This window comes from Sprattus sprattus (assembly GCF_963457725.1).
Source record: "Sprattus sprattus genome assembly, chromosome: 2".
Taxonomy (NCBI): Eukaryota; Metazoa; Chordata; class Actinopteri; order Clupeiformes; family Clupeidae; genus Sprattus; species Sprattus sprattus.
In genome coordinates, this window is record NC_137921.1 from 45,031,165 (window position 1) to 45,058,237 (window position 27,073).

A 27,073-nucleotide genomic window follows, 5' to 3' on the forward strand; every position below is an offset into this window, starting at 1 on the left:
CTCGTACAAGCAAGAAATAAAATGCAGATTTTTTTTATAAAATGGAATAGTTTGAAAAGAGCAATGTAGTGCAGCAAAGCATACATTTATCAACTTTTGTGATGTATATTTTTTTTTACATGGAAAGGATGAACAACAAAAACGCAAAAAAAGACTTATAATTTAGTTTCAATAGGAAATTTTGTTTAGAACACCATAATGATTTTTACAATACATTCGATAAAAGCCCAAACATTCCTAAAAGATATGCAAACTATTTCATAACAACTAGTATTTGATCAATCTTACAAAGTCCAGAAATAACACGCCATTTATTTATTAATTTATACAAACAACTCAGATATGCTTTAAGTTTTTTTTTTCTCCCTCTCATACCTCAAGCATTATAGTTGGGCCATTGGCAGTGCTGGGCTGAGCTGCTGCCTCACCCACCTCACTGGCCCCCCCTGCTGGTATTAAGTTGCTACTTTCAGCAGCATCTGCTTCCTTTTCCATTTCGGCGTCGTCCTTTGACTCTGCCTGCTCCACTTGCACTGGCGCTGATTCCGCCACCTGCTGGTCAACAGTCGTAGTGCTTGCGGGAACCTCATTCACAATCTGCACCGAGTCCGTGGGTGACGCGGACGTCTGCCTGACTTCGCCATTCTGCGCGGGGAAGGCACCCCCCACAGCCTGGTGCAGGAACTGGTAATGCTCCTACGCAGAAGTCAAAACAAGATTATGAAGCAGATGTGAGATAGTAGTCAGTGGTATGACTGAGACTGATTTTTCAGTCAGAAAAAGGCCACAATGTTCCGTTTATCTTAAAATCACTAAATAGAAATGGAATATGCTAGACTGACAAAATATTATGAATCCTCCTAGTGTTTCCACTTATTGTGAGACTTACAAAATCGGAGATCATTCCCTGACGTTCCTTCCGTAAACTTTTGCAGACCTGGAAAATGTCAACCAGGCTCTCTGTGTTTGCACTTTCCAGAAGGTTCCATAGGGCACAGAAAATGCCACTGCGAGTAGTTCCATTTCTGGAAGGAAAAGAAAGAGTACAGATTACATTAATTTACTAAATATACATAGGCTTCTGTGCACCAATACTTTCTTCAATTATCCACATAAATAACCAACAATGTAACAAATGCATGTTCTGACATTAATCTGACATTCAAGCTGTATATTACATGGGAATGATGTAAAGTGATGCTTCCATGCAGTGTTAATAATATTTAAACAAACTCCCATCGCTCTAGTAAAAGAGGATAATCTTTCTTCATGAAGAAAATCACACTTCATGAGGACCAAGGCCCAAGGCCAAAAAGTTGTTACATGAAAGCTTAACTTGTACTAAACTAAACATCTCACTGATGTTTCCTCTTATGTGACGTGTACTGTATATGCTACTATATTCAAATGAAACAATCAAAGTATCATTGTTTATCAATAAAGCTTAAGCGACTTCATATTTCCATTCCATTTCCCCTTATTTTTGTCTGGTGGAATTGGGCGTGTATGAGTAGATGTAAGATATCTCCTCAAAAGAGCTTCTTGACAGGAAACATGCACTGAACTGTCTCATGTCTAAACTGGATTAGACTGGACCTAAGAGTAAGACTCACTGGCAGTGAACCACCACTGGGACGCTTCTGTCCGCCCTGCTGCTGCCGATGCTCTGCTTGATGCTTTTGATCATGTCCACCAAGTCCTGGGGGTTCTGCGGCAAACCCTGCTCTGGCCAGCTCTGGAAGTGGTACTGCTGCACCTTCCGAGCGTCTTTCCTCTGCAGAGGACAAAGGAAAAGACATTTTAATAATCTCTGGGTCAACTCTGTCCAAGTTAAAGCCCACGATTCTAGTGAAAAGTTGTTGATATTTGAGATCAACAGCCAATCAAATGATACCTCTCCCTTTTGAACTCCTAAAGCAATTTGTGAATCAGTTGGAATTGTTCATGGCTTGGTCAGAGCTACTGTATTCAAAAAAGTGTGCATTTTTAAAATGGTATTAAGATTATGTTATGCGATAAAAGACGCGATGGAGTAACTAGGTTGCAATCATAAAATTTTCCACTCCTTGGTTTCCTAAAAAAACTGAAACCAACTAACTTGTGAAATCATCGTGTAGTTCATTTGCACTTCTCTATCATACGATGGAACACGTTCACCTCAGGATAGGAAACATAATCAACATCACCTTGGCATGCTGCAACTGGATGGTCCTTTTGATGTAGGCTGGAGATGTGACGCTTGCTGTGTCCTCGACGCTAATGTCCTTGTAGTTTTTTTTCTCTTGGCCCCAGTACTCAGCACACAGCTCCTTGAAATTTTTTAATTTAATACAAAAAAAAGACTTGTTATGTCTCAGTGACACTTTGTCCTCATTGTGAGAAACTTGATACCTGTCTATTAGTAACATCTTAACCAACCCACCTGGTCACCCTCCTTGCACTTGGAGAGCATGACAATGTTTTTGACCTTCTTCTGGTAAACCATCTGCCAGAACTCAGGGATGGTGCCTGCCAACGGTCCTTGAGCAGCAATCAGACTTCTTGGACTCCAGTAGCCCTGAAATAAAAATGAAAGAAAATGTTAATTAGTTAAGTTAATTAAGTACTTAACTTAACTAATTAGTTTTAGGCCTTATGAGGTTTTTTTTGTTTGTGAGTATATTTTACTTTTAAATGGAATTCATCACATTATTTGAGTACCCTTTGCAAAGACTTACATCAATATATGAGGCATTAATGTACTGGGTGGACTCTTCCTCATCATCATCAGAGGAGTAATCATCATCATCATCATCCTGATCACTTTCGCGGCTGCTCTCCTCTTCTTGTTTGACTAGAACTCTGTTAAAGTCATCTGAAACCAAAACAAACATAATGAAGATTGTAATTATCTCCACTACAATACATATCATCTAATGTCAATTAGAGTGCAGGTGAAGGACACTCATCTGATCTCATCTAATCTGACCCCATAAATCAGTGAGTGTTCTGTTAGGAATGAGGGAACGGTGCCTACATGGGATGAAGGTCGAGTAACGGTTCTTTTTCTTGTTCTCCTCAGTGATTGCAGTGTTGAGGGTTCTCCAGTTTCTGTACTTGGGAAGTCTCTGTAATTAAATATTATTATTAACTATTACTAATTATTATAATTAATTAATAATAATATATTATGTAAGCAAAGAAAAAGGGTGTAAATAGATGAAACAGTCAAGTAAGGACATAATCAATCATCAATTAATCAATGATCAATTGAATGGATGATCACACCTGGAACTCTCCCTCCATAAGGGTAGGCTCGTCAAGGTCCTTGGCCTGGAGAGCGGTGATGGCGGAATGAAGCTCTGTCAGGGGGACCTCTGTGTCTCCGAACTGGTTGAACTCAATCAGAGCCTGGTGGATCAGTATGTACTGGGCCTAGGTGAACAGCCACACACATACACAGAAGCTTATTAGGGCTGGGGTGACTCCAAAAAAGTCTGAATTTCAGAGAAAATGGTTAGAAACTTCTGAGGTTAAAGTCAAGTTTATGGAGCGCATCATTACCTCCTTACCCTTACCAAACACACACACACACACACACACACACACACACACACACACACACACACATACACACACACACACACACACACACACACACACACATACGCACATACGCACACACGCACACACGCACACACACACACACACACACACACACACACACACACACACACACACACACACATATGGTTCTCCTCCTCACCTCCACTTGCACCATGAGGCAGCGCTGGCGTCTCATCTTCACCACGTAGCCATAGATATCCATGACGCCCTCTGCATTCAGACTCTCCATCATGGCATCGATGCCGATGTAGGTGCCCGTCCTGCCCACCCCAGCACTGAGGGGACAACAGCAGAGCAGAGAAACCTCGTTATCAGGCACCTGACAGGCCTACTCCTCCCAATCCCGTCCAGCCCTCTGCTTCTGCCTGATGCCTAAATCCAGACTGGTCTCCCTTACCAGAGTTTTGAGTTCCCTCAGACCATCTACATACCCTGCTGTTTTCAGTTTTCACCTGTTGGTTATTGGGTATTTCTCTGCCTATTTCAGATCTCCGTCTTTTATGAAGTCTTGATTTAACGGCGTGCCATTTTTCATTCTGACTGCTCTGGTAAGTTTCAAGTTGATGAGGATTACACCTGCATTCAGCGCAAGGATCCAGTCTCGTTGTCTGTGAGTTTCCTGACAGCACTGGTGTAGTCCTCAGCAAACTAGCGGGATGACTGATGAATAGTTGTAGAGAGTTTCATCACCACAGAAGAGAATCAAGTTTTAGGGGTAAGGTTTAATGGACACTGTACTGAGGACATCTCCACTGGCAGAAAACAAATTGAGAATTCCTCAACGGGACCACAGAATCAGAATGAGGAGGTGAATTTCATCACAACTGACCTGGCTCTCAATGGACTGTGAATTGAAGAGGATTTAACTTTGAGGCTGTGACAGTCTTGTGACAATCTTTAAATTCAACTTTTGAACAATAATATTAAATGTTGTTTAAACAGGGTGGGTGACAAAAACCACAGCCATGTTATGTAAACCAAAAAAATATGCATTAGTTCTTATTGCTTTGGACATGCTCACACTCTCGGACTGATTCAAGGGACAAAAAAAGTCTAAAACTTTAAATAAATAAAGACTGAGACTGATTATGTGTTAGAGTAACAATACACTACCCCTGATGTCTCTACACACACAATATCTCAAAGCCTATTACCCTTTTAATTGTGGCTCCAGCTGCATGTCCAAGGCCAGAAGACAGGATTAAAAAGCTATGGTCATCATGCACCCTAAATACACACAGCACTCTCAAACATTACGGGTTCGATAGGCACAGTAGGCCTCATTAACAAACTATGCAAACTGCAAACACAAAACGTACATACCGATTTTTTTTCCTACACAGGATGCTATATACTTTCACACATTCACACTGTTCCACTTTGGAGGGTGTTTTTCTGTTTGTGGCGGAGGTTGTTCGAGGGTCCCACCTGCAATGCACGACAATGGGCCCGCTGAAGAAGTTGCTGAAGCTGTTGACTCGGCGACGAAGCTTCAGCAGCAGGTGTGGCTCGCTGGGGACGCCATGATCAGGCCAGCTGGTGAACTGGATGTGGGTCACTTCCCTCTCAGTCGACTTATCCTTCAGCTGAAAAATGTACAGGTGTGAAAGTGTCAGCATATGCATACACAAGCACACGCACTAACACACACAGGCACTGAATGGGGTGAGACGTCAGAGACCAGAACTAGAAAAGGTGAAACCCTGACTGCACAAACAGTTTTCTACGGGATCTTTAGTTATTGAGGTAGTTAAAGACGGAGTGTCTCTGTAGGAACCCTTTCCATGTTGTCAGCAACAATCCTGTCAGTGGCGAAAACAAATGGTTTACTCTGATGTTCTGGCTGATTTCGATCGTAAATTGTTTCCTTTCTTGTCAACAGTACATCTACTGATGCGCAAACTTGGACACATCATCAGTGTTGTTTCCTGGAGTCACTATTGTTGATTACCACTGTTTATTCATGCAATAGATTCATGCATAGGTCTTTTGAAGCCTAATTTGAGTAAATCAAATCAAAGTCCAGGAATACTCAACACATATTGAAAAATCATGTTTTCTGTTTGGTTCTTTAAACAATAATAGGATGCTGGTTTACTGCTCTGAATATGAACATGAACTTGTGATTTTGGAGTTCAAACCCAGGCACGACATTTTATTTCAATTCAATTTAAATAACATTATATTGTGGATGTATAGTATGTTTGGTTGGGTATGGTTGTGTAAGTTCTTATAAGTTTATGAGATCAGATGAAACATAAAAAATGTGTGTTCTTGTGTGTCCATTGCATGAAATAAGACATAAGAATACACACACATTTTTTAAAACCATAATAGAATAGTATAATAATAAAGAAAATGATTCAAATACAATATTTTAGATAAGTCTATATTTTAGATAATCTGTCTGATGTCTGATTTGTATCTCACGAAATCTAGTATAGATCGCCAAATCTGTCATTTTGATTGCAGAAATTCACAAAATCCTGGGAGAACTGCTATTTTAATTGCAGTCTTTAGTAATAGTTCTTTTTTAATGTGATTTCTGAGACTGACAGGGTGGTATAAGTAACCAAAACACACATTTCATTGGCTATTTTAATGGCAGTGGACCTGCTGTTGATCTTGATCAACATCTTGGAGCTTGCACTCAATAAGTTGCATGCTAGCCCTGTGCTATACCAGAACATTTCTTCAGAACATAGGGCAGTTTCTACAGATATAAATGAGACCAACCTTGAAACCCTTGTGCATGTCATGTAGTTTTACAGTCACAGTAATAATCTTATTTATGTACCTGCTCATTTATGAACAGCTAGGCTTAAGTTTAAACGTCAAGGCTTCTTCAAGGCAAAGTAATATGATGAGAAAAAAAACAAAGAAAGAAAGAAAGAAAGAAGGCTGACTTACATTGATTATGGTGAGATGGCGGATGATGTAGTCAGGACAGAGTTCTTCTTTCTTAATTTTCAGCACAAAGTCTTCATAGATCTCCGTTTCTCTCTCCATGGATGGCCAATACTGAGCACATTTGTTCTACGTCGCCAGAAAAACAAAAATATAGCGGTCAATGAGAAGTTGTAAGTATGATCTCTGAAAGTGTTCGTCAAATTGCCAGTGCATTACCATGGACCAAGTGGTGCAAAGCTGATGCTCTCATCCACTTACCCTGTTCCCTTCCTCGCAGCGAGTCACCATGACGATGATGGAGGATTTCTGCTCCCAGATCATTCTCCAGAAATGCAGTATGGTCTCTTCCTTGGGGCCTGTGCATAGACATCTCATTACTCCAAACGAACACATCCGCCATACAGCAGACACAACATAACCCCGCAGCAGATACATAGCTACAAGCGCCCACAGAAAACACCTCACAGAGCCTCACCTTGGGCAGCAATGTACTTCTTTGGCTCCTTGAAACCCTGCAGAGATAGAAAGCAACACTTAGAAACTTCACTCATGCATAAATGGCGTCGTTGGACTGTGAGTCCACTGCATGAAGGTCATTCAGTAGGCTGGTCTTGGTAATGTTTTGATTACCAAAACCATGCCTTGCAAGCATAAGGATGTACTAAGACTCACCTCGATGAAGCTGGCATTGATGTAGTCCCCACCAGCTTCTCCCCCGCCTGAGAGCTGCACTCGATTGTAGTCGTCTACAAATGTGAAAATATCAAGCAAATACAGGCTGTCTTCACAAAATGAACCCCAGTAAAGCATTATTTAGCTTGTTTGTATTAACTTCAAAATATGCTTACATGGAAGGATGTCTACGTAACGGTTCTTTGCTTGGTTTTCAGGATTCTTGGCCTCCTTGACAGTGTAATTACTGAATATTCTGGGAATACTCTGCAGGCAACAGGGCAATCAATCAATCAAGCATGGAGTCAATCAATCGATAGAACACATCTCTGAGTGAATACTGGTACATGGTTTAAAATGATCCATTCATCGATGTAAGTAGAACAACGAGGTATGCACCTGAAATTCTGCCAGGAAAAGACGGCCTTCGTCTGCAATTTTCTTCTTGTAGACATCTAGGAGGTTGTCAGCGGCGATGGGTTCAACTGTCATCAAGGGGTCTGTATAGATGGTGTAATATGACCAAGCCATGAGAAATAACTGAATAGACAGTGATTCTCTGCCTCCTTGATTTTCATTGATAAAAAGATTCACTTACTTGTTGAAAGTGGGATTTCTTCTTCGTTGCTGCCACTGTAAAGGTCAATTGCAATAACATGATATGTTTTTGAGGATTTTTTTCTAAGGTAGATGAGTTTACTTGTGCAGTAGATAAGAAAAATAAAGCAAAAAAAGTATGGTTTGGATTACGGTAAAAGGTTAAGACATTGCTGAAATGAATACGCACGGATTCTTCTTCTTCTGGAGAATGTAGATTTTATACAGAACAAATAGGAGGGCAACGGTGGTCAGAATGATGAAGAAAGCCAAGATTCCAATGACAGCTTTGTCATTATCTGCAAAGGAATTCCATGTATTGCATTTTGTTGGATGATCAAAAGAATTTTAAATTAAAAGAAGTTTTCTACTGGTTTCAACATTTTTATTTTAATACCATCAATATGCAATTATACTCACATGATGTATAAATCACTTCTGTTTTTGGTGGTGAAGTTAGTTTTTCTTTATTTATAGATACAACCTGTGCAGAGAGGACTGTATAAGCATTCCGTGCAGGACAGTAAAATGTCTGTGTGTATGGCAAATTGTCATATAGTTTTTAATATAAATATAAATATAAATAGACATATAAATAAATATATATATATATATATATATATATATATATATATATAGTATGTGTGTGTGTGTGTGTGTGTGTGTGTGTGTGTGTATATATATATACATCCATTGCCAAATGTACCTCTATCGTGTATTGTGTTGAGTAGCTGAGGTCGTCAAACTGAAAATGACAAGTTTTCCCAATTTGTTTCTTATTCAGTATACTTATTTTTGCATGAAACTCTCCAACCCCACCATTCCATGGTCCATGTTTACATGTTACTTGTAAAGCGTTATTTGAGGGCCGATTCTTTACAGTGAGGCTTGTTGGTGGAGCAGGTTCTGTAAAGAAATCACTATAATTATTTTGTGTTCCATAAACACAAGTCAGTACCCAGCCAGTCTTCTGGACCAACCAGTCTCTGTCGTATGAACTCTTTCCACTTGTGTTTCAGGCTATACAGGTGTACATAGGTTGCCATGTTGAACATCCACAACAATTACAGAGTTACTTGTTTAGCACTTCGGAATTTATCACACTAAAACGTAATGCTATTCAAAGGGCAAGTAAAGCTGAATCACTGATCAGTGCATGAATACAAATATGAAGTATGGGCAGTTACAGAAACAGGAACAGAGTAACCTTGTATATGACTGCATGGAATGATCACACACAGCAGGAATAAAGCAAACGTTTACTGTCAAGGGTGTGACACGTTCTTTAAACAGACTGCTCTATAATGTGTCCCAAAAACTAAAAATAAAGGTTAGTAAAGAAGCCATGGTACCCTCTATTTGCCCCCTTTGTTCCAAGTATCAAAAAGCTAATATTTATCTGGAATACAGCCATTTTAACCTCAACAAACTGGAAGATTTGGCATTTTGACAAAAGAAAAAAATGATATTTTGTTCATGTCTGCTGATATATACATCATGATTAATATTAGTCACGGAAGAAAGGCTGTTTGTTTAATTGAATACCAATTCTCCATTAACTAAATTTCTATACGAACAACTCTAAAAACAGTTCTTAGTGGCACTTTCACTAAACACCCAGTTTACATGCTGTAGAGGTGAGATATGTCCCTGGTTCTGGCTGCAGATATAGGATGTTGTAGCAAATTTATTTCATTTGAGGGGGAATGTGTTGCATTACAGGTTGTCTGCATGCTTAGTGTGCAACAACAAGTCAAGATTATGAAAGCTATAAATAAAAACGAGGCACCTTTTTTTTTTATTCTAGGATGCTTCAATTTCACTCCTAAATCCTTTAAGGGTGAACATCCCAATGATATTCTATTAGCTGATTTACTTAGAATAAACCATACCAAAGACATCCAGGAGACTACAGTTTTTCATACTTTTCAAGTACACTGTTATAGCAATGGTGGAATGCAAGTTTAAAAAATATTTAAAGAATAACTTACTGCCAGCCTTAGTCTGGAATCCATGACTTGTTGACTTGACAGTTTCACCTTTATATTTCATGGCTACTTCACACGTATAGTTTGTATAAGGTGCTAAACCACTGAACTCAATCTTTTCATTCTGGTTGATTTTGGTCTCTGAAAAACAAAACAGACATAAATCATCATCATTGTTCATTTACTGCAGATACTAAATGGAATACAATGTTTTTCTATCATTTCAAATTTTAAGATACAAATTAATTTCAAACAAATTGATTTAGAATAATGCTGAAGTTGGTTAATTGTATCAACCAAGAGGACCTTTCAGTACATCCTTGTATTTGAAAGTTAAGGAATAAACATATTTAATCACTTACCGTCATACTTTGCTACATTTAGATTTTTACATGTGGTCTCCAAGGTGAAGTATACACTAGTGCAACCTCCAAAATCACTCTCTCTGTGGAGTGTGAGGGATGTGTCTGTGGGTACGGGGTCTTTAAGGTCAACCTTTACACCTTTCAAGGAAACAACATTGACAGACATAATCACACATATATTCCATATGTAATCTTAATTTGACCACCCAGATAAAGGTTAAAAAGGTTAACAGAAAAACAGTATTTCATGAAGCAGAAAACAAGGAATTACGAAGGTTTTGGCAAGACCCCAGTCAAGTCAATGGAGAAATTGCCTCTAAAAATATCCTTCGTGAAGTCAAACAGTGTAAAATAAACGTGTTATTATTGCATTTCTAGTGAGAAATCAATGTCAAAATTGAACAATATAACAGAAAAACAGTATTTCATGAAGCAGAAAATACGTAATTACAAACATTTTGGTACCATTGATTTAATAGGAAGCGCTCAATCCAATATGGCGGACAAAGACGGATTGAGCGCTTCAGAGTTCAGAGTGTTGTATACAGTATATTCAGGCTTCGTTTTGTATATATATTCAGACTTCGTTTTGTATATATATTCAGACTTCGTTTTGTATATATATTCAGACTTCGTTTTGTATATATATTCAGACTTTTGTATATATATTCAGAGTTTTGTATATATATTCAGACTTTTGTATATATATATTCAGACTTTTGTATATATATATTCAGAGTTTTGTATATACAGCCGCGGAAAAAATTAAGAGACCACTTTGAAAAAAGTATCAGTTTTTATTTTTTTACTATTTATTGGTATGTCTTTGAGTAAAATTAACACTTTTGTTTCATTCTATAAACTACTGACAACATTTCTACTGAATTTCAAATAAAAATACTGTCATTTAGAGCATTTTTTGCAGAAAAATGACAATTGGTCAAAATAACAAAAAAGATGCGTTTTTTCCAGATATTGATTTCTGATCTCTTCCTAAGTTAAAGCATTAGTATTGTGTAGTTTAAGTAAGGGATAATGTATTGTCCGGAGGTCATTCTCCAAAAATAATTCCCGACGGGGCGAACAACACCCCGACGCGCAGCGTACAATACATTATCCCTTACTTAAATTATCCCTTACTTAAAATACACAATTTTATTTTTCGGACAATACATTATCCTACACAATACTAATTTGCTCTGACAATGTTCCCCAACTCTGAGGAGTGTTTTTTCCAGCAGGGCAATGCTCCATGCCACACAGCCAGGCCAGTAAAGGTGTGGATGAAGGACCACCAGATCAGGACCCTGTCATGGCCAGCCCAATTCCGAGACCTGAATCCCATAAAAAACCTCTGAAATGTGATCAAGACGAAGATGGATGGTCACAAGCCATGAAAAGAAGCCGAGCTGCTTGAATTTTTACGCCAGGAGTAGCATAAAGTCACCCAACGGCAATGTGAAAGACTGGTGGAGAGCATGCCGAAACACATGAAAGTTGTGATTTTAAATGAAGGTTATTCCACCAAATATTGATTTCTGAACTCTTCCTAAGTTAAAACATTAGTATTTTGTAGTTTAAAAATGAATAATAGCTTGTTTTCTTTGCATTATTCGAGATCTGAAGACACTGCATCTTTTTTGCTATTTTGACCAATTGTCATTTTTCTGCAAATAAATGGTCTAAATGACAATATTTTTATTTGAAATTTAGTAGGAATGTTGCCAGTAGGTTATAGAATAAAACAAAAATGTACATTTTACTTGAACACATACCAATAAATAGTAAAACCAGAGAAACTGATCATTTTGAAGTGGTCTCTTAATTTTTTCCGCGGCTGTATATATACTGTATATTAGACCTATATATGACACAATCTAATCCCAAGACCTTTCCAGGATTTCCATGACTGAACCTACATAGTCAGAAATATCGCATCTTACCGCATTTTGACACAGTTTCGTTGGCTTGAAGAGTAAAATTAGAATTGCTGTAGGTTGCGATGCATTTATATTCTTCAGATGGTTTTAACTCTTCTTCTGTATATGATTTACCATCTGGATCTTCAAAGATAACATTTTAGTTTACAATGCACATTTACCATAAACCACATTTATAACATGATAGATAAATGTCTTAATGTTTTAACCAAAATGATACCTTTCTCAGCTTTACAGTTGATAGCCAAATTCTTATTTTGGCATTCTTCGGGTCTGTTTGCCCATTCAATCTTGATAGGGTATGTCTTGTTATACGACAGTATTATGTTCTCAACTGCAAAAGAATATTTTGAACTTTTCAAAGCAGTTTGTAATTCTTTGCACACATTATTATTTTTTGTAAAATGTAAAATATTAGATCAGATTATGCAAACAAGAAGTGTAGCTCTCACATTATGCCATTTACGCCCCTTGCACAAGGAGGTACATGCACAACGATAAACAGCTTTGGCACACAGTTGTACACCTCTATTACACATAATAGTCACACTTTGTACCAAACCTTGCATTTCACATTTCAAAGTAATGATGCTTTACTTTTTTGTCCGCACACTTCTTTACACCAGAACTTTTAATTTCTTCTGAATGATTTAAAGCTCCTCTTTGTTTTTGTTTGTCTAACTGATGCCTCTTGCAATGTTATCGGTATTTAAGCATCATACGTTTCTCTGTCTTTCAGAACAGGTCACAACAGAACGAAACTAAACTAAATATGATATCATGTTATGATTTGGTTTGATGCTGTAAGCCTAGACCTCAGTTCAGGTTTTGATGGGCTACAATCTGAGGTCCTTCCACTGGAGTCCCTGGGCAGAGTCTCTAAGCCACAACACAGTGGAATGTATGGGAAAGCAACATCAGGCTACTAAAACTCGAGATTCCACTAGTGTTGTCTACCAGTAAAAAGCATTGTTTAAAAAAAGCACAAGTTCTCACACAACCCATAAGAAAAATGAATGCTGGCCTTTGAGATGTAAACCCTGATGGTCGAGGTGAAATATAAAAACAGACCGTACCATTTACAGACAAGACACAATATTGTAATTTCACCATCTCTGCTTTCATACGTGCAAACACATCTTGTTTCTGCAATGTGGAGTTATTTGCTTTTGATGATATACTATGACTGTGTTTCCGTGAGTAAGATGTGTGTTTCCCAATTATTATAAAACATTATACAATTCCATACCGATGGGTACATGCTGTTGTATGTCTTCGCAGCTGGGAGCTAGGGCAAATGATCTCACCACACAGGTCCTATTCTCATAAAAACACCGTTCATCCGATTCCCATTGTGTCTTATAACACATTTGCTTTGTTGATTCGTTCCACATTGGTGTGAAATCTCCCTTACCTAATGAATGAATAGTAATTAGTATGGAGCACACTGAGAATACAGATATATCCATATAACATCTAGATTTCAGATTCTACATCGAAGGACTATGTCCTTTGACATTATTGTGCAATAGGAAAACAATTAGTATTAAGTACCATAACATTATGAATGAACTTACGTATGTTTCTGGTTTTGAACTGGTTTTCGGGACCCTTGAGTCTACAGGTGGTGTTGTCATGGCGAATGGGGATGACATTAAAACGGTAGTGGGCACAAGGTTGGAGATTTATGACGGCTGATGAGCTACCGTTAAAGGTACTATTGAGTGAAGGGTGATTGTCGAAAACAACCATGTACTGATCAACAGCTGCTGGAGTTATACTTGGGTTAGTTGTATCAGTAATGTTGTCGGAAGTGGTATTATTAGGGCCACTGGTGGTACCAGCTGAATCTCCGTTGAGGTCCGTTTCATTGATTTTGATCATCATGGTAAAATCAGACATGTAGTAAATGCTAAAGTTTCCTGCAGAATACAGAAACAAAGTACATTTTGTTTAATTTCAGACACCATTTGTCAATAGACATGATTGGTCTATGAAATTTTGTAATTTCAGTAACACTATCACTTACTCAGGCCAACACAGTCTGGTATTGTCGGGCCATCTGAAACGCAGAAAAATGGGGTCAGTAAAAAATGATGACAAATGATGAGTGTGCATCACAGTACACAACAAACAAGCAAGTGTCCCCTAAGTGAGAGCCAACCTGTGACTGCTGCTGGGATTGTTGGGGTTTGAGTGGAGGCAGGTTGAGTGGGGGTCTGAGTGCCTGTGAACCAGAGGTGAATGCTCTTTAAAAGGGCTGAGGTGCTGTTTGACAGACAAACTGGTCTTCTATTTTACATATGTGAATTGAATGCGCTTTACTGCCTTAATATTGAATTCAAACAAGTGTTATTTGAAACATTGACTGTAAAAAGATTGACTGCAAAAACATTGGCCCTCATTCTCGACAGCAGTTGGGAAGACTTTCAGAAGGATTTCAGAAGGAACTCCACTTCGGTGGATTTAGGAAAACATTTGCCATTCTCCATTCTCCACTTCTGAACTTCAGACAACTTTCAGAACGCGAAATAGCAGTCGTAACTCTGCCGGAATCTTCTCAAATGCGATTCTACGGGCCATCTTGTGGTTATTTGAGGAATCGCGTTGAGGAATGACATTTAAAAAAACTCAGTGTTAAAAGGGTTAACGGTTGAATTTGTGAGAACCCGTTGGTGATTGCGTTCACGTCAACTCTACAGACATCCTCGGATTAAACTAATTATAATATATAATAATAATAAATACGAGAATATTTGTATCATTTACAATCACGTTTCACTTTGGACGAAGCGTCTGCTAAATGACTGAATGTGAATGTAAATGTACACGAACACTGCAAATGTAAGTGAATAAATAAACAAACATTAAACCCAATCTCTAAGAACTGTCACTGTACTTACTGCAATTTATACTCCTACTCGTGACCAGTCTTCACACTTACGGTGGCTATTTTGGCTGACTACACTGACTGCATTTTTTACTCCTACTCGTGACCTGTCTTCACCCTTATGGTAGCCATTTTTCGATTTCTTTTTTTAAAAGTGACTTCTTAAATGTGTTTTACGGACTTCAGAAGTTCAACGTAAGAAAATATCTCCATCTTATTAATAAACACCTGTTACGAGTTGCTTTCGTGTGGATTTGGGAAAATCCGACAGCACACTTGGTTAATGGCTGCGTGCCCTAATAAGGAGCTGGCGGGGCGTGTATGTATGCAAATCCACTTTCACGAGAACGCGCATCAATCTAAGAAACTAATCGGAAGGAACACAGCTGAGAAGACTTTGGCTGCTTATGAACACATTTTCAAGCGTGCGGGAATGCAGCGGAAGCGTTTCTCTTACGTTGTTTTCGCGAAGTCGTGTAAGAAACATTTCTGAAGAATTACAGAAAAAGATTGAGAATGAGGGCCATTGACTGTAAAAATAAGAAAATATTTCTCAAAATAACTAAATGGGGTTTGATATTTTGATACAGAGATAATTTATACTGTGATGTGATTGTACCATTTGCATCACTGATGTGACTGGCGTTACTGGCGATGGAGGGGGGAAGAACTGCAATGCATGAAAGCAAAGTTAAGTGCATGATTAGTTACAGTATAAGTACTTGGTATGTAAAGTTACAAATAATCTGTTCAAATAATCTGCACACAACAGCTACCACTACAAAAGATTTAACACTGTTTGTATTAAATGAACCAATGGCATAATGAATGAGAGTTACACTACATCACTGTGACAGAAACTCCATATGTATAATTATATATATACATATACAGAGAGAGAGGTAGCTAGATAGACAGACAGATAGACAGTTAGATAGATCGATGGACAGATAGATAGATATATAGATAGATAGATACGTAGATAGATAGATAGATAGATAGATAGATAGATAGATAGATTGATTGATTGATTGAGTAATTACTGCATGAAAAGTTTGACAAAACAGGTGAATGAAATTAAATGTTAAACACTCCTGGAACTGAGTAACTGACAAGTGTAGCCAGCTTTTACCTGCTGAAGTGTTTGAAGTTGATGTGTTTTGTTGACGTGCGGGGGTGTGTGGGGGTGAGCTGCTGATGTCTGATGGCAAGGAAATAATAATCCATAAATGAGTGAGTCTGGGAAAGGTATGGAATTGTCACCCAGAAAAAGGTCTATTCCACCAAAGCACATTCCCTCCTCGGTGCATATGATTAGTAGCCTGACGATGTCATACTCATAATTCTAGTCAGAATATGAGTCTGAGATCGGACAATTGGGCTGTGATTATGGGGCGTGTTTCAACGAACCAGGAAAGAAAATTCCTCTTCGCTGAATTGGATACCTAGAACCAATCAGCGCAACGTAGTATTACCATCTGACAGATTAAACTTTTACCTGCTCCCGTAGGAAGGACGGCAAAAACATCTTTTCAATCGACAAATGCCTTGATCGCGTTTCTCTGTTCCTCTTTCAAAATGAATGCGCTGTCAATATCTGCTGAGAATTGCCTGCTCACGTTACTTAATTAGCACTCAAGGCTAGAAGCTACCATTAGTTTCAACGATTATTTTGGCCAACGCGTTAGCATAACCGATCAATAATGGTCTAGAGTGCTTTAGTTAGGACCTAAAATCCTCGGCAACACTCGTTTTGCGTATACACAACTAACCGAGTCAATGTAGACATAAAAAAGTCGTGTAGATAGCTTAAATCATATAAAATATGTCCCACTAAGCTCCCGAGACGGCGCCATCTTTGTTCGATGTATATTCCGGTATATTCTATCTATATCTGTCCATCAACGTATAAAGCCCGCCCTTACAATTTGATTGGTTTAGATTGCGTTTCAACCTTTTTGAAACGTTAAATCTCTCCCAACTAACTCGATTCCAGACTGAATCTCCCAGCCCAAAAATTTTGTGGGCGGAGTTCAGGCTGGTATCCAGGCTATATGATTAGTACCATTTCCATGAATTCAGTTTAGAATCACGTTTTAAAGGCTAGCGTACGTTTAATGACGGTTTCTGGATTCATGTGTAAGTTTAAATAAAGGAGGGTAAGGTATCTGGATCATGAACTTTATCTTATTGCAGTTTATATAAATACAGGCAGGCTCGATGCTCAAAATGCTTCTGGAATGGTGGTTTTTAGGTATATCACAAAGCAAAAATGGTGTCTTTGGCATTGAAATTGAAATGAGTTGTTTGATTGTTTGAATCTGAATCTTGATAAGTCATGGCAGATGACAAGAGGCTCATACCAAGACCTTTGGATGGCTATCAAGCCTGATGTACTGTACTAATCAGATTTTTCCCCTACTAATTCACAACTCACAGAAGCAGAGGACATGCGTGGAGGTGTAAGTACTTGCAGACAAGCAGTTGAAACCAAGGGGGTGCAACGGCGGTCTCTTGAACGTCCGCACAGTAGGCCATTTTGAGGACAGTATGCTTCTGGTAGGGATCAGTGGTACGTTAGGTAACGTCAGTGATCTTCACAATCGTTTACACTCTTATCTGGCGGAAATTTTGACGGATTTACAAATGACTTGATTTACAATCGTCATTACCTTGGTAATAATTCTGGATGCTTGAACATGTTGAAATGTGCAGCTTAATTGTGTATCACGGCTATTGTGTATCAGTCATTTTACATCAATTGGCGAGTAATTGTTCTTTCTTTTCAATATAACTTAAGTTGCACATAATACAATTGAAGTTGCACATGATTTCCAATCGGGTTGGTTTGTTAAACATCTTACATTATGATTTCGACAGGAAATTGCTGACTTTATTGCCAATGAAGATGCCAGAATTTTGTGCAACCTGCTCTATTGAACACTCCCTTGAAACGAGACCTGTCAGAGACCTGTCAATGTTATTTTCATATGAAAACCTATGTTTATAATTCTTCATAAGTATGTAGTGCCATAAGAAATATCTTACGTTTATAACAAACCAACCCGTTTGAAAATCGGTTGAAAATTGAGCAAGTTCTGGTTATTTAAAAAGTACCACTACCAACACAATGTTAAGGGGGAGTGAGCTATACTGTCCTCAAAATGGCCGAAATGTGCGGACATTCGACTCCGTCGGCCAGAAACGCAGGCAGGATATCTAGCCTTTATTATAGATATCTATGGTTGAAACAATGGGAAGTGGGCATGGCGTTGTAAATACCTGGTGATGAGGTGGTGATTGGGGTGCGTGGAGGTGAGGCATCTGCTGTCCCTCCTACAGCAGATGTGTTTGGAGGATTGGTTTGCGTGCGTGGAAGAGAGGCAGCTGCTGAACTTCCTTCAGCAGCTGTGTTTGGAGGAGAGGTTTGGGTGCGTGCAGGAATGGTAAGGTTAGCTAGTTTTTGGAGGGAGAGCATGTAGAATGAAAACAGCCTTACTATGACTTAGGCCCAATTTATGCTTAGCCTGGCTACACTTTTGAAACCGTTGTAGACAGAAATAACGTCTTGGTCGACACTCTTAACCTTCGCCTGGAAGTGTCTACTACCAAGAGAATGTTTTACTGTCGCTGACTACGTCACATAGTGTCGCGCTCAACAGCTGTTTTTTAAATGGATGGGATAGAGGAAAGATTAGCGGAGCTAGTGAGGGAATACAGTATATCCCCACCTGTAGGCTACTGTATAATGCCTCCCTGCCCTATTATGAAGATGCCCAAATGATTTCCCCCAATGAATCTGCCACGAAAGACAACAATGTAACGGCAGAAGAATCAAAAGCTACCGTTGTTGTCCGCCTACGTCAGTACGTTGAGTGTCACTCGACCGTTTAGCGGAGGAGACTGTTCACTGAAGCATAAATGCAGCAACATGAGTGACACTCTCTTTTTTGTCGTCGACAAATGCTGAGCGACACTTTCCAATATGTATAAATCAAGCGATAATGGATGGCCATAAAATTTAGGGAAATAGGAGCGACACTATTTTCATGTGATGTGGCCTCACATGCGTCTTAGTGGACAAGGACTGGGCTGTAAAGAGGTTGCCTCTTTTCCTCTCCAAACTGAATTATATTTCTGACGATGGATAGATATAGAATCCCAAAACTAGAGGTCACATCCTGACCTAATTTCTTGGTTGTGGGGGACTGGAGAGAGTGAGGGTGACATTAGTCCATCTCCTCAGTGTTAATCTGACAGGCTTGTTCCATTTGCTGTTGTCAGGAGTCAAAACAGGTGCCCCTCTAGAGGTAAATGGCAAATGTGGAGCCATCATTACGTTGTTGATGTGCTGGGTGTGTGGAGGAAAGCCACTGATGTCTACTGGCAAGGAAATGATAAACCATAAATGAGTGGATGGCTATCAATTGGATGGCTATCGAGCCTGATGTACTGTACGATCAGATTTTTCCCCTACTAACTCACAGCTCTCTGAAGCACAGGACATGACTGGAGGTGTAAGTACTTGCAGACACGCAGCTAAGAATATTGGAAGAAGGCATAGAGTTTTTAATACCTGGTGATGAGGTGGTGATGGAGGTGTTTGTAGGTGAGGCAGCTGCTGAACTTCCTACAGCAGCTGTGTTTGGAAGATTGATATGGGTGCATACAGAAATGATATGGTTAGCTAGTTAGCTAAATGGCAAATGTGGTGCCATCAATACCTTGTGGTGGTGTGTTGCTGATTAGGGCTGTGTATTGGCAAGAATTTGGCGATGCGATAAGCATACAGGAGGCAAGGCCTTGGTGTTTTGTTTTTGTTTTTATCTGTGTTCATCCATGACTGATATTGGAGTGAAATGATTATAAATTGGCACAGAACTGTATCCAAGGCTATAGAATGTACGAATATTTTAGCAGTCAAAATATCATGGTGAATGAATTAAAAGAGCCTGGTTTCTAGTTGCTGTTGTTAACTATTAAGAAAATAGCAAAAGAGGATGCTACCTGCTGGTGTCACAGCTGGGCTTGGAGTATCTGCACCTGAGAGATTAGAATGAAAAGGAGAGAATTTTAAAGATTTCATTGAAAAGAGCCTTTGATGAGTTTCAAACAGTAGAAGTCATTTTGGTGGTGATTATGGTGAAAATTAGATCTTGTAGTATGAAATGATAAAAATGTACAAGGATAACATTTGAAACATGTATCTTACTTTGTGCGACTGCATCTAAAATCAGAAAGGGAGGAAGAGAGAGACAGATTTAGAACTGATATGGCAACTTATTTACATGGAAAATAAAGTTTAATAAGTATATTGTGACAAAGTCAGTTCATGAAATCACTGTTTGATGAGACCAAAGTAAAGACCATAGTAAAGGGAAATCATTTAGCAGAATGTCTGTAAGACATCCACTCAGATGGCACATGCTACTAGTAAATGAATCAAGATATAGAGTCATTATTGCAGTAGAGTCATTATTTCAAGACATTGTCATGATTTGATGATAATATCTTAAATAATGAGGCATTAAGTTGTAATTTCAAGATACTATCTTGTTAATTCAGATACTATCTTATTTCAAGACAATAAGTAGTAATTTCATGATTATATCTCAAAATAACATGATACTGAAATATTCCGATATAATCTTGAGATTCTTAGTATCTTGTTATTGAGATCATGTTATTTTAAGATCTCAAATTATTTCTAGATCATATTTCAATATTTTGAGATAACAACTGGTTCCAAGTGGTAGGAAAACTGCCCTCGAGTGGCAGATGTCAATATCCTACATACAATCCTTCTATCTTTTTAATAACTACTTATTACCTTGGCATTTTTAGATAATAACTCAGTTTTGATGTATAATATCTAAATCATAATTTCAAGATAGTATCTCATTGTGTGTGCGTTTGAGAGGTTTTGTATTTCACACATAGGGATGGGATGTATATTCGCAAATCGTTATATTTGCAAAAGATATGGGCCCATTTAACCTGTTAATCTAGCCTACTGCATTTTCGTACGACCGAGTCACTGTCACTGTGTGCTGTAAACAGTAACCTAATACTTGGACACCAACACAATATTTCATTCATAATAAGGTCAATCTTAATTCAGACAGACAGACAGAGAGTTTCATACAGTTATATCCTCCTGGGAACCAAGAAAGAAAAGTGTAATCCTATTTCTCTTTTTTGTGATTTCCTTAAAAAAATGTCCACTACAGAGGACACAAGTCTATGGGTTGGTTCTCAGAAGGTTACCTGCTGTTCAAGTAGGCTAAATATTTTTGCCTTGACCTACAGTAAATGCTGAATTGTGTCATCATTTAACACTATTGGAACTATAGGTGCTTCTCAAAGTCAAGGAAGGAAGGATCCTTATCGGCTGCATTTCAAGGATGCTACGTCATCAAATCCCACAATTTCTCGAATCCTTCATATTCTACCAAGGACTGAGTCCTTCGTGCAGAGAATTTTCAAGGATACCATTGGAGTGTCTTCAATGTTCTCAAAGCACCTCAATCCTATATGCGCATGGACCAGAGCCCTAAAAACGTAGCGCAGAATTTTAAGGCGGAAGCTTTTCAATGCACACCTGCACACTTGCCAGGTTGTTCCATTATTTGTTCTCTGAATGCTAGGAAGGAGTCTTGCCTAGCCTCTGAACGGCCTGACTTGAAAGGACTCAGAAAGACCTGTCCTAACAAGGAACCCTTGACGTTGAGATACACTCTATGTTGAAGGTATGATGCAGTATGCTCTCTTGAACGGCAGTGAGTTGGTGTGTATTTTTTATCAATGATGCATTGCACCACCTTGCTTTAGAAATGCATGCCTGGCTTGTAATGAGGGTTCAATGAGCCGTCAGTCTGTCGTGTGTTTGTAGAATAAATGATCTGTCACATCTGTCAGTGCCATTCTCTTTTGAACAGGTTGGCTCTAATTGTAATTCTTAACAATTATGGTCATTAGCAATTTAGACTATGTATAAGCAGATTACAAATAACTAGAATATACAATTTTGTGTATGCTATGGGCTATAGGCTACTTATAGCATGACCTGTAACTGTCATGTCATACATACATTTACAGTTAATAAAAGGTTAGCTTGGAGTGCATATGCAAAATTCCCAGAATCACATCTATTCCACACTTCACGATCACTAACTATTCCACAGCTTGTAATGATGAGACTTGACAGCAGGTTTACTCCAACACAATGCATACTTTAATTGGTTCCCGCTCTTACACAAAGTGTAGGTTGGAACACTGCCCTCTTGTGGCTAAAACAATGCCTAAGGTAATGATGTAATAACTCCATTTCAATAACTGAATAACAATTTGCAGATTTATTTCGATATTTTGAGATATTATCTTGAAATAGCGACTTAATATCTTAAAATAACAAGATTCAAATCGTCCGTAGAGAACCATTCAAACAGTTAAGAAAATACACCTTCCTCATCATATGATATCAACAGCACAACATTAACACATTAGCGTTGGTGGTCAACAGCACACTACAAAACACATCTGTCTGTGGGTGTTCTCTACAGTAAAGCAGAACTAAAGAGCCAGGGGGTTTCTGTGTGTGCTCTCTGCCTCATGTAAATGTGTGTTGTATGCTAAGGTTAGGCTGGTTGGATGAGCTCGAGGTGCTGCTGGAGAGGAAGAGGTGTTGCTAACAGCGGTTTCCAGAAGCCAGTGGCATAACCTGGGTGCTATGGCAACTCTGTATGTAGGAGAACAGTATTTGTATTTTGAACGCCTCCACCGCAATTTCCTGTTCCACTCTCTCACTCCACCTCTGCCTCTCTCTCTCTTTCTCTCTAATTCTCTGCCTCTCTCTCTCCCTCTCTCTGTTGTCCCTCCATGCTACTGCTTTTTTTGAGGCGTTTTGGGTTTGTATTTTCTGTTTCTCATGCAGTGTACATGCATGTGTACCTAACCCCATAGTCTTCTCAGAAAAATGATTCAGTGTCAAACATGACATAAGTGATATGAAAGGACTATGACGTACAGTAGGCATTCAGAATAGGATTTCGGTTTACGTAAAGATTTAAAGTTGACCCTCAAAGTAAGATGTCATACAACAGGCCATGTATGGTGTAATCCTAGCAAATGTCCATTTTAATATATACTGTGTAATGACTTATGTCACTTCCATCTAATTCTGTAGTTTTAAGTAATTCAGTGGTTGAGTGTTACAGATAGATACATGGACAGTTAGTTGTTTTTTCCATAATTAGTTGAATGAACAGTATGATACTCAGTTGTTGACACACACACACATTTTTCTAGACTTCAATTCGATGACAACAGTAAAACAACAACTACATGTATCGCCTTAGTCTAGCCTGGATACCAGCCTGAACTCCGCCCACAAAATTTTTGTTCTGGGAGATTCAGTCTGGAGTCGAGTTAGTTGGGAGGGTTTAAACGGCCCCGAAAAGTGATCTGACCATTCAAATTGTAAGGGCGGGCTTTATACGTTGATGGACAGATATAGATAGAATACCGGTATACATCGAACAAAGATGGCGCCGTCTCGGAAGCTTAGTGGGACATATTTTATATGATTTAAGCTATCTACACGACTTTTATATGTCTACATTGACTCGGTTAGTTGTGTATACGCAAAACGAGTGTTGCCCAGGATTATAGGTCTTAACTGAAGCACTCTAGAGCATTATTGATAGGTTATGCTAACGCGTAGAAAAAAAAAACATCCTTGAGTGCTAATTAAGTAACGTGAGCAGGCATATCTCAACAGATATGACAGCGCATTCATTTTGAAAGAGGAACAGAGAAACGCGATCAAGGCATTTGTCGATTGAAAAGATGTTTTTGCCGTCCTTCCTACGGGATCAGGTAAAAGTTTAATCTATCAGATGGAAATACTACGTTGCTCTGATTGGTTCTAGGTATCCAATTCAGCGAAGAGGAATTTTCTTTCCTGGTTCGTTGAAACACGCCCCATAATCACAGCCCAATAGTCCGGTCTCAGACTCATATTCTGACTAGAATTATGAGTATGACATCGTCAGGCTAGCCTTAGTCTCCTGTGGGTAATGAAATAGGTTGTCTCTCTGATTCCATCTATGCCATGTGCTGATGTGATATGGTTAAAAGATGACATGGTGTAAAATGTGCCCCCCTGATACAAAACAGTACACAGAGGATGACTGGTGCAGTTATCAAAGACTCTCTCACCCCATCCCCCAACTCTCAATCAATTTTTCTCTGCGTTTAATATTATTCGGTACATCACAAAACACATTCATTCTCCCTCCATCCCTGCAAAAAGCATGGTGACTAAAGTATGAGTAATTGTGTTAATTAAATTTGTTAGCATTAAGATTAATATTATTTGTATTATAACCTGCAATAGAGAGAGAGAGTGTACACCAAATACTCTTACATTTATATTGAAAGAGATTTCTTTGAATTGTTGACAATCATCAAAGGGTAAATTATAACTTAAAGCTCTCTTGATGTGTGTTTGTTGATTAAACGGAGGCTTTAACCTGTCTTGTTAACATACTTTACTCCACTTTAAGGATAACCACATATGATATAAACATCAGTTTTCCATCCTGAGGCCTCTGTTTAACGATCAACCAATGTACTAAATGTGTCACTGGGCTGTCATTAAGGCATTTTTGGGGGCATTTTGTGAATGCATACGCTTCTTCCCCTGCATATTTTATTCTGGTTGTTTGCTTTTAGGGCTTGCTTTCCCCTATTCTGGCCTGCAGCGAAAAGGTCAGAGGGGAATAGCAGAACACGTGGCAAGACTGAAGAGCAGTCGAGAAAACAGGCCAAAGACACACACACTGGATGACACTGAACTCACTGGCCCAAAATCTTCAGAAGGTAGTGGAGGCCTCTCTGACTAATTTATCCTCCAACAATAGACACATAGGGGGGCTTTAATATATTTAGATTCAGCTAAATGCACTCCACATGGTTTACATGGTACAGATTGTGTGAGAGTATGAATGTGTTTTAAGGCACAGTGATAAAGTAATGAGAAGTCTTTTGAGCTCTTAGAATCATGTTTTTTTTCTTTCTAAACTTTGCAGTCTACACTCTCTGAAGTCCTCTTTTTGAAGCACCATTTTAGCTAGCTGTAGCTGTCAGGAAGAGAAGACATCTCAAAATGGAACAAGGAAGTGGTAAATGCTCAGCCTCTGCAGCACTTACAACCACACATTTGCACAGCATAAAATAGAGGGGGTTGGGGGAGAGAAAAAAAACTTCAAGCGCCTACAGTCCTCTGCACTAAACAAAAAAAATTAAACAGCACACTTTAGTTGTCTAACTAATGCAGTAGCCTAGGGCCCCTCAGAAGTGATCTCCAACATATCTCATAGATTTTGTAGACATGTATCAACCTTATAAAGTGTGAGCCAGACTGAGACATATACACACTACTGAGCTGAGAGGTAAAGCTACTGCACTGTTAAATGAAAAAAATGAGGTAGTAGAATGTCAAGAAAGAAAGAAAGACTAAAACTCTGGCACTGCTATCATGAGTGACATATGCTATCAGTGCTTTTTCGCTGAAGTGAAAGCAAAGCTGGAGGGGACACACCCAGACGGCCTGGTAATCTTTCGGCAGAGCATCCTCCAGGTAACAAAACACCTGCACGGGAGACATTTTCAACCCTGCGCCATGGAGAATGTGAGATACAGTTTTGCAATTCTCTCTGTCATGTCTGGAGGTATCAATCAAAGCACATCGCCTCAGGTTCGACACAGTGTCTGTGTGACACATGAAAGCTAACAGAGCCAATGAAGTGGAGGTTGAGAAAGGATAATGTTCACAGCCTTTTATTATTCTCTATGGCTCCCATATTTCTTATTTCGGCATATTTTTTCTCTACTTATAGAGTCTTGCTTAAGCACATATGTGGTTTTTCAACCAAGGGTCAAAATTGCCTCAAAGATGCTTGTATGAATACAAATGATCCAGAGATTGAGATGTACTTGGTAATTGTTCTTTTGTCATGAGAGATTTGGGGAACTTAAAATATCTCTGACAGACATTATCATGTTAGTTCTCATTTCTTACAAGTGTGATGAAACAATGGCGTTTCACACCAACGCAACAGCATGAACAAACACATCAGTGTAAAACAGTGAACCCTTCACATAATCAACTTCGAACATCTCTCACTGAACCTCTCTCCTCATAAGACTTTTGAACTCTTTTCAAGTTTGACCCGACACCACAATTAAAGAATGAACAAAATTCAAGCGAGAATGTAACATGACTCCTACAGACTTGGAACTGAATAATCAAGGCTTTTTACATGAAATTGGGCACTTACGTTGAGTCGAGCCAATGAGGGTGGCAAGAGCCAAGAGGGCCTTTAGTCCAAAGAGACGTGCCATGACCAAGAGCTACTGGCGCTTGGCTCAGCCACCATACGTCCTGTTGAAGAGTGACACAGGACGCCCTGTCATTCAAAAGGCCTTTCTTTCATCAGCTTCATAGACAAACCAATAAATACTTCAAAATTCACAAAAAAATCCCTTACGTCTCTTCTCTCTGTTGCTTCTTATCTGTTGTGGCACCTTCCTGTGGCTTTTTAACCTTAAATCCTCACCCGGTCCTACTCCTAGATGAGGAACACTTCAAGTGACATCAGTGAGGCGGTAACTGCAGAGGAGCTGGTGGCCCTTTCTCAACAGGAAGCTGAATTTTTTAGCTACGCCACAATCTCTTGACTTCCACTTTCTTCTCACAAAGCAAAGCAAAGCAACAAGAAGGCTTTTAAGAATAAGAGTTTGCATATTCTTCATTACAGGGTCAGATAATATTCTCAAAAGTTGCAATTAGTCATGTAAAATGTAAACTGTAACCTTTTTATTAGTTCCTGATGGGTGGGGTAAAAAAAAAAACGCAGATATGATGCGGCTAAAAACATATATAAAAAGTGCAACATACATATGCCTTAACTGAATTCCTTTTTAATTGCAAAAGCACTGTAAGACTGTCCTTCCATGAAATTGAGTGAACTAGCCGGTGTTCTCTGTGCAAGGTGTAAGGTATCCTCAAGGCTGAGGAAAAGCAATTAGATGACATGCAGT

At 38.9% G+C, this 27,073-nt stretch overlaps 1 protein-coding gene across 1 annotated transcript; it reads right to left on the bottom strand.

The window, feature by feature from the left end:
• Positions 1-213: 213 nt before the first annotated feature.
• ptprc (protein tyrosine phosphatase receptor type C) lies at positions 214-26,562 on the bottom strand. Its single transcript, XM_080860241.1, has 33 exons — positions 26,521-26,562; positions 26,311-26,414; positions 20,181-20,195; positions 19,976-20,011; positions 15,588-15,638; positions 14,243-14,305; positions 14,108-14,140; positions 13,656-14,000; positions 13,328-13,492; positions 12,299-12,412; positions 12,082-12,201; positions 10,136-10,276; positions 9,777-9,914; positions 8,492-8,691; positions 8,206-8,269; positions 7,976-8,084; positions 7,787-7,821; positions 7,588-7,688; positions 7,365-7,455; positions 7,189-7,262; positions 6,992-7,028; positions 6,775-6,872; positions 6,517-6,642; positions 5,035-5,192; positions 3,746-3,881; positions 3,268-3,414; positions 3,017-3,107; positions 2,718-2,854; positions 2,423-2,557; positions 2,187-2,309; positions 1,614-1,774; positions 890-1,025; positions 214-696 (listed from the first exon to the last, which is right to left on the bottom strand). Exons 2-33 carry the CDS (start codon positions 26,372-26,374, stop codon positions 370-372), a joined length of 3,771 nt encoding a protein of 1,256 aa, XP_080716367.1. The 5' UTR covers positions 26,375-26,414; positions 26,521-26,562; the 3' UTR covers positions 214-369.
• Between the last annotated feature and the right edge of the window lie 511 nt (positions 26,563-27,073).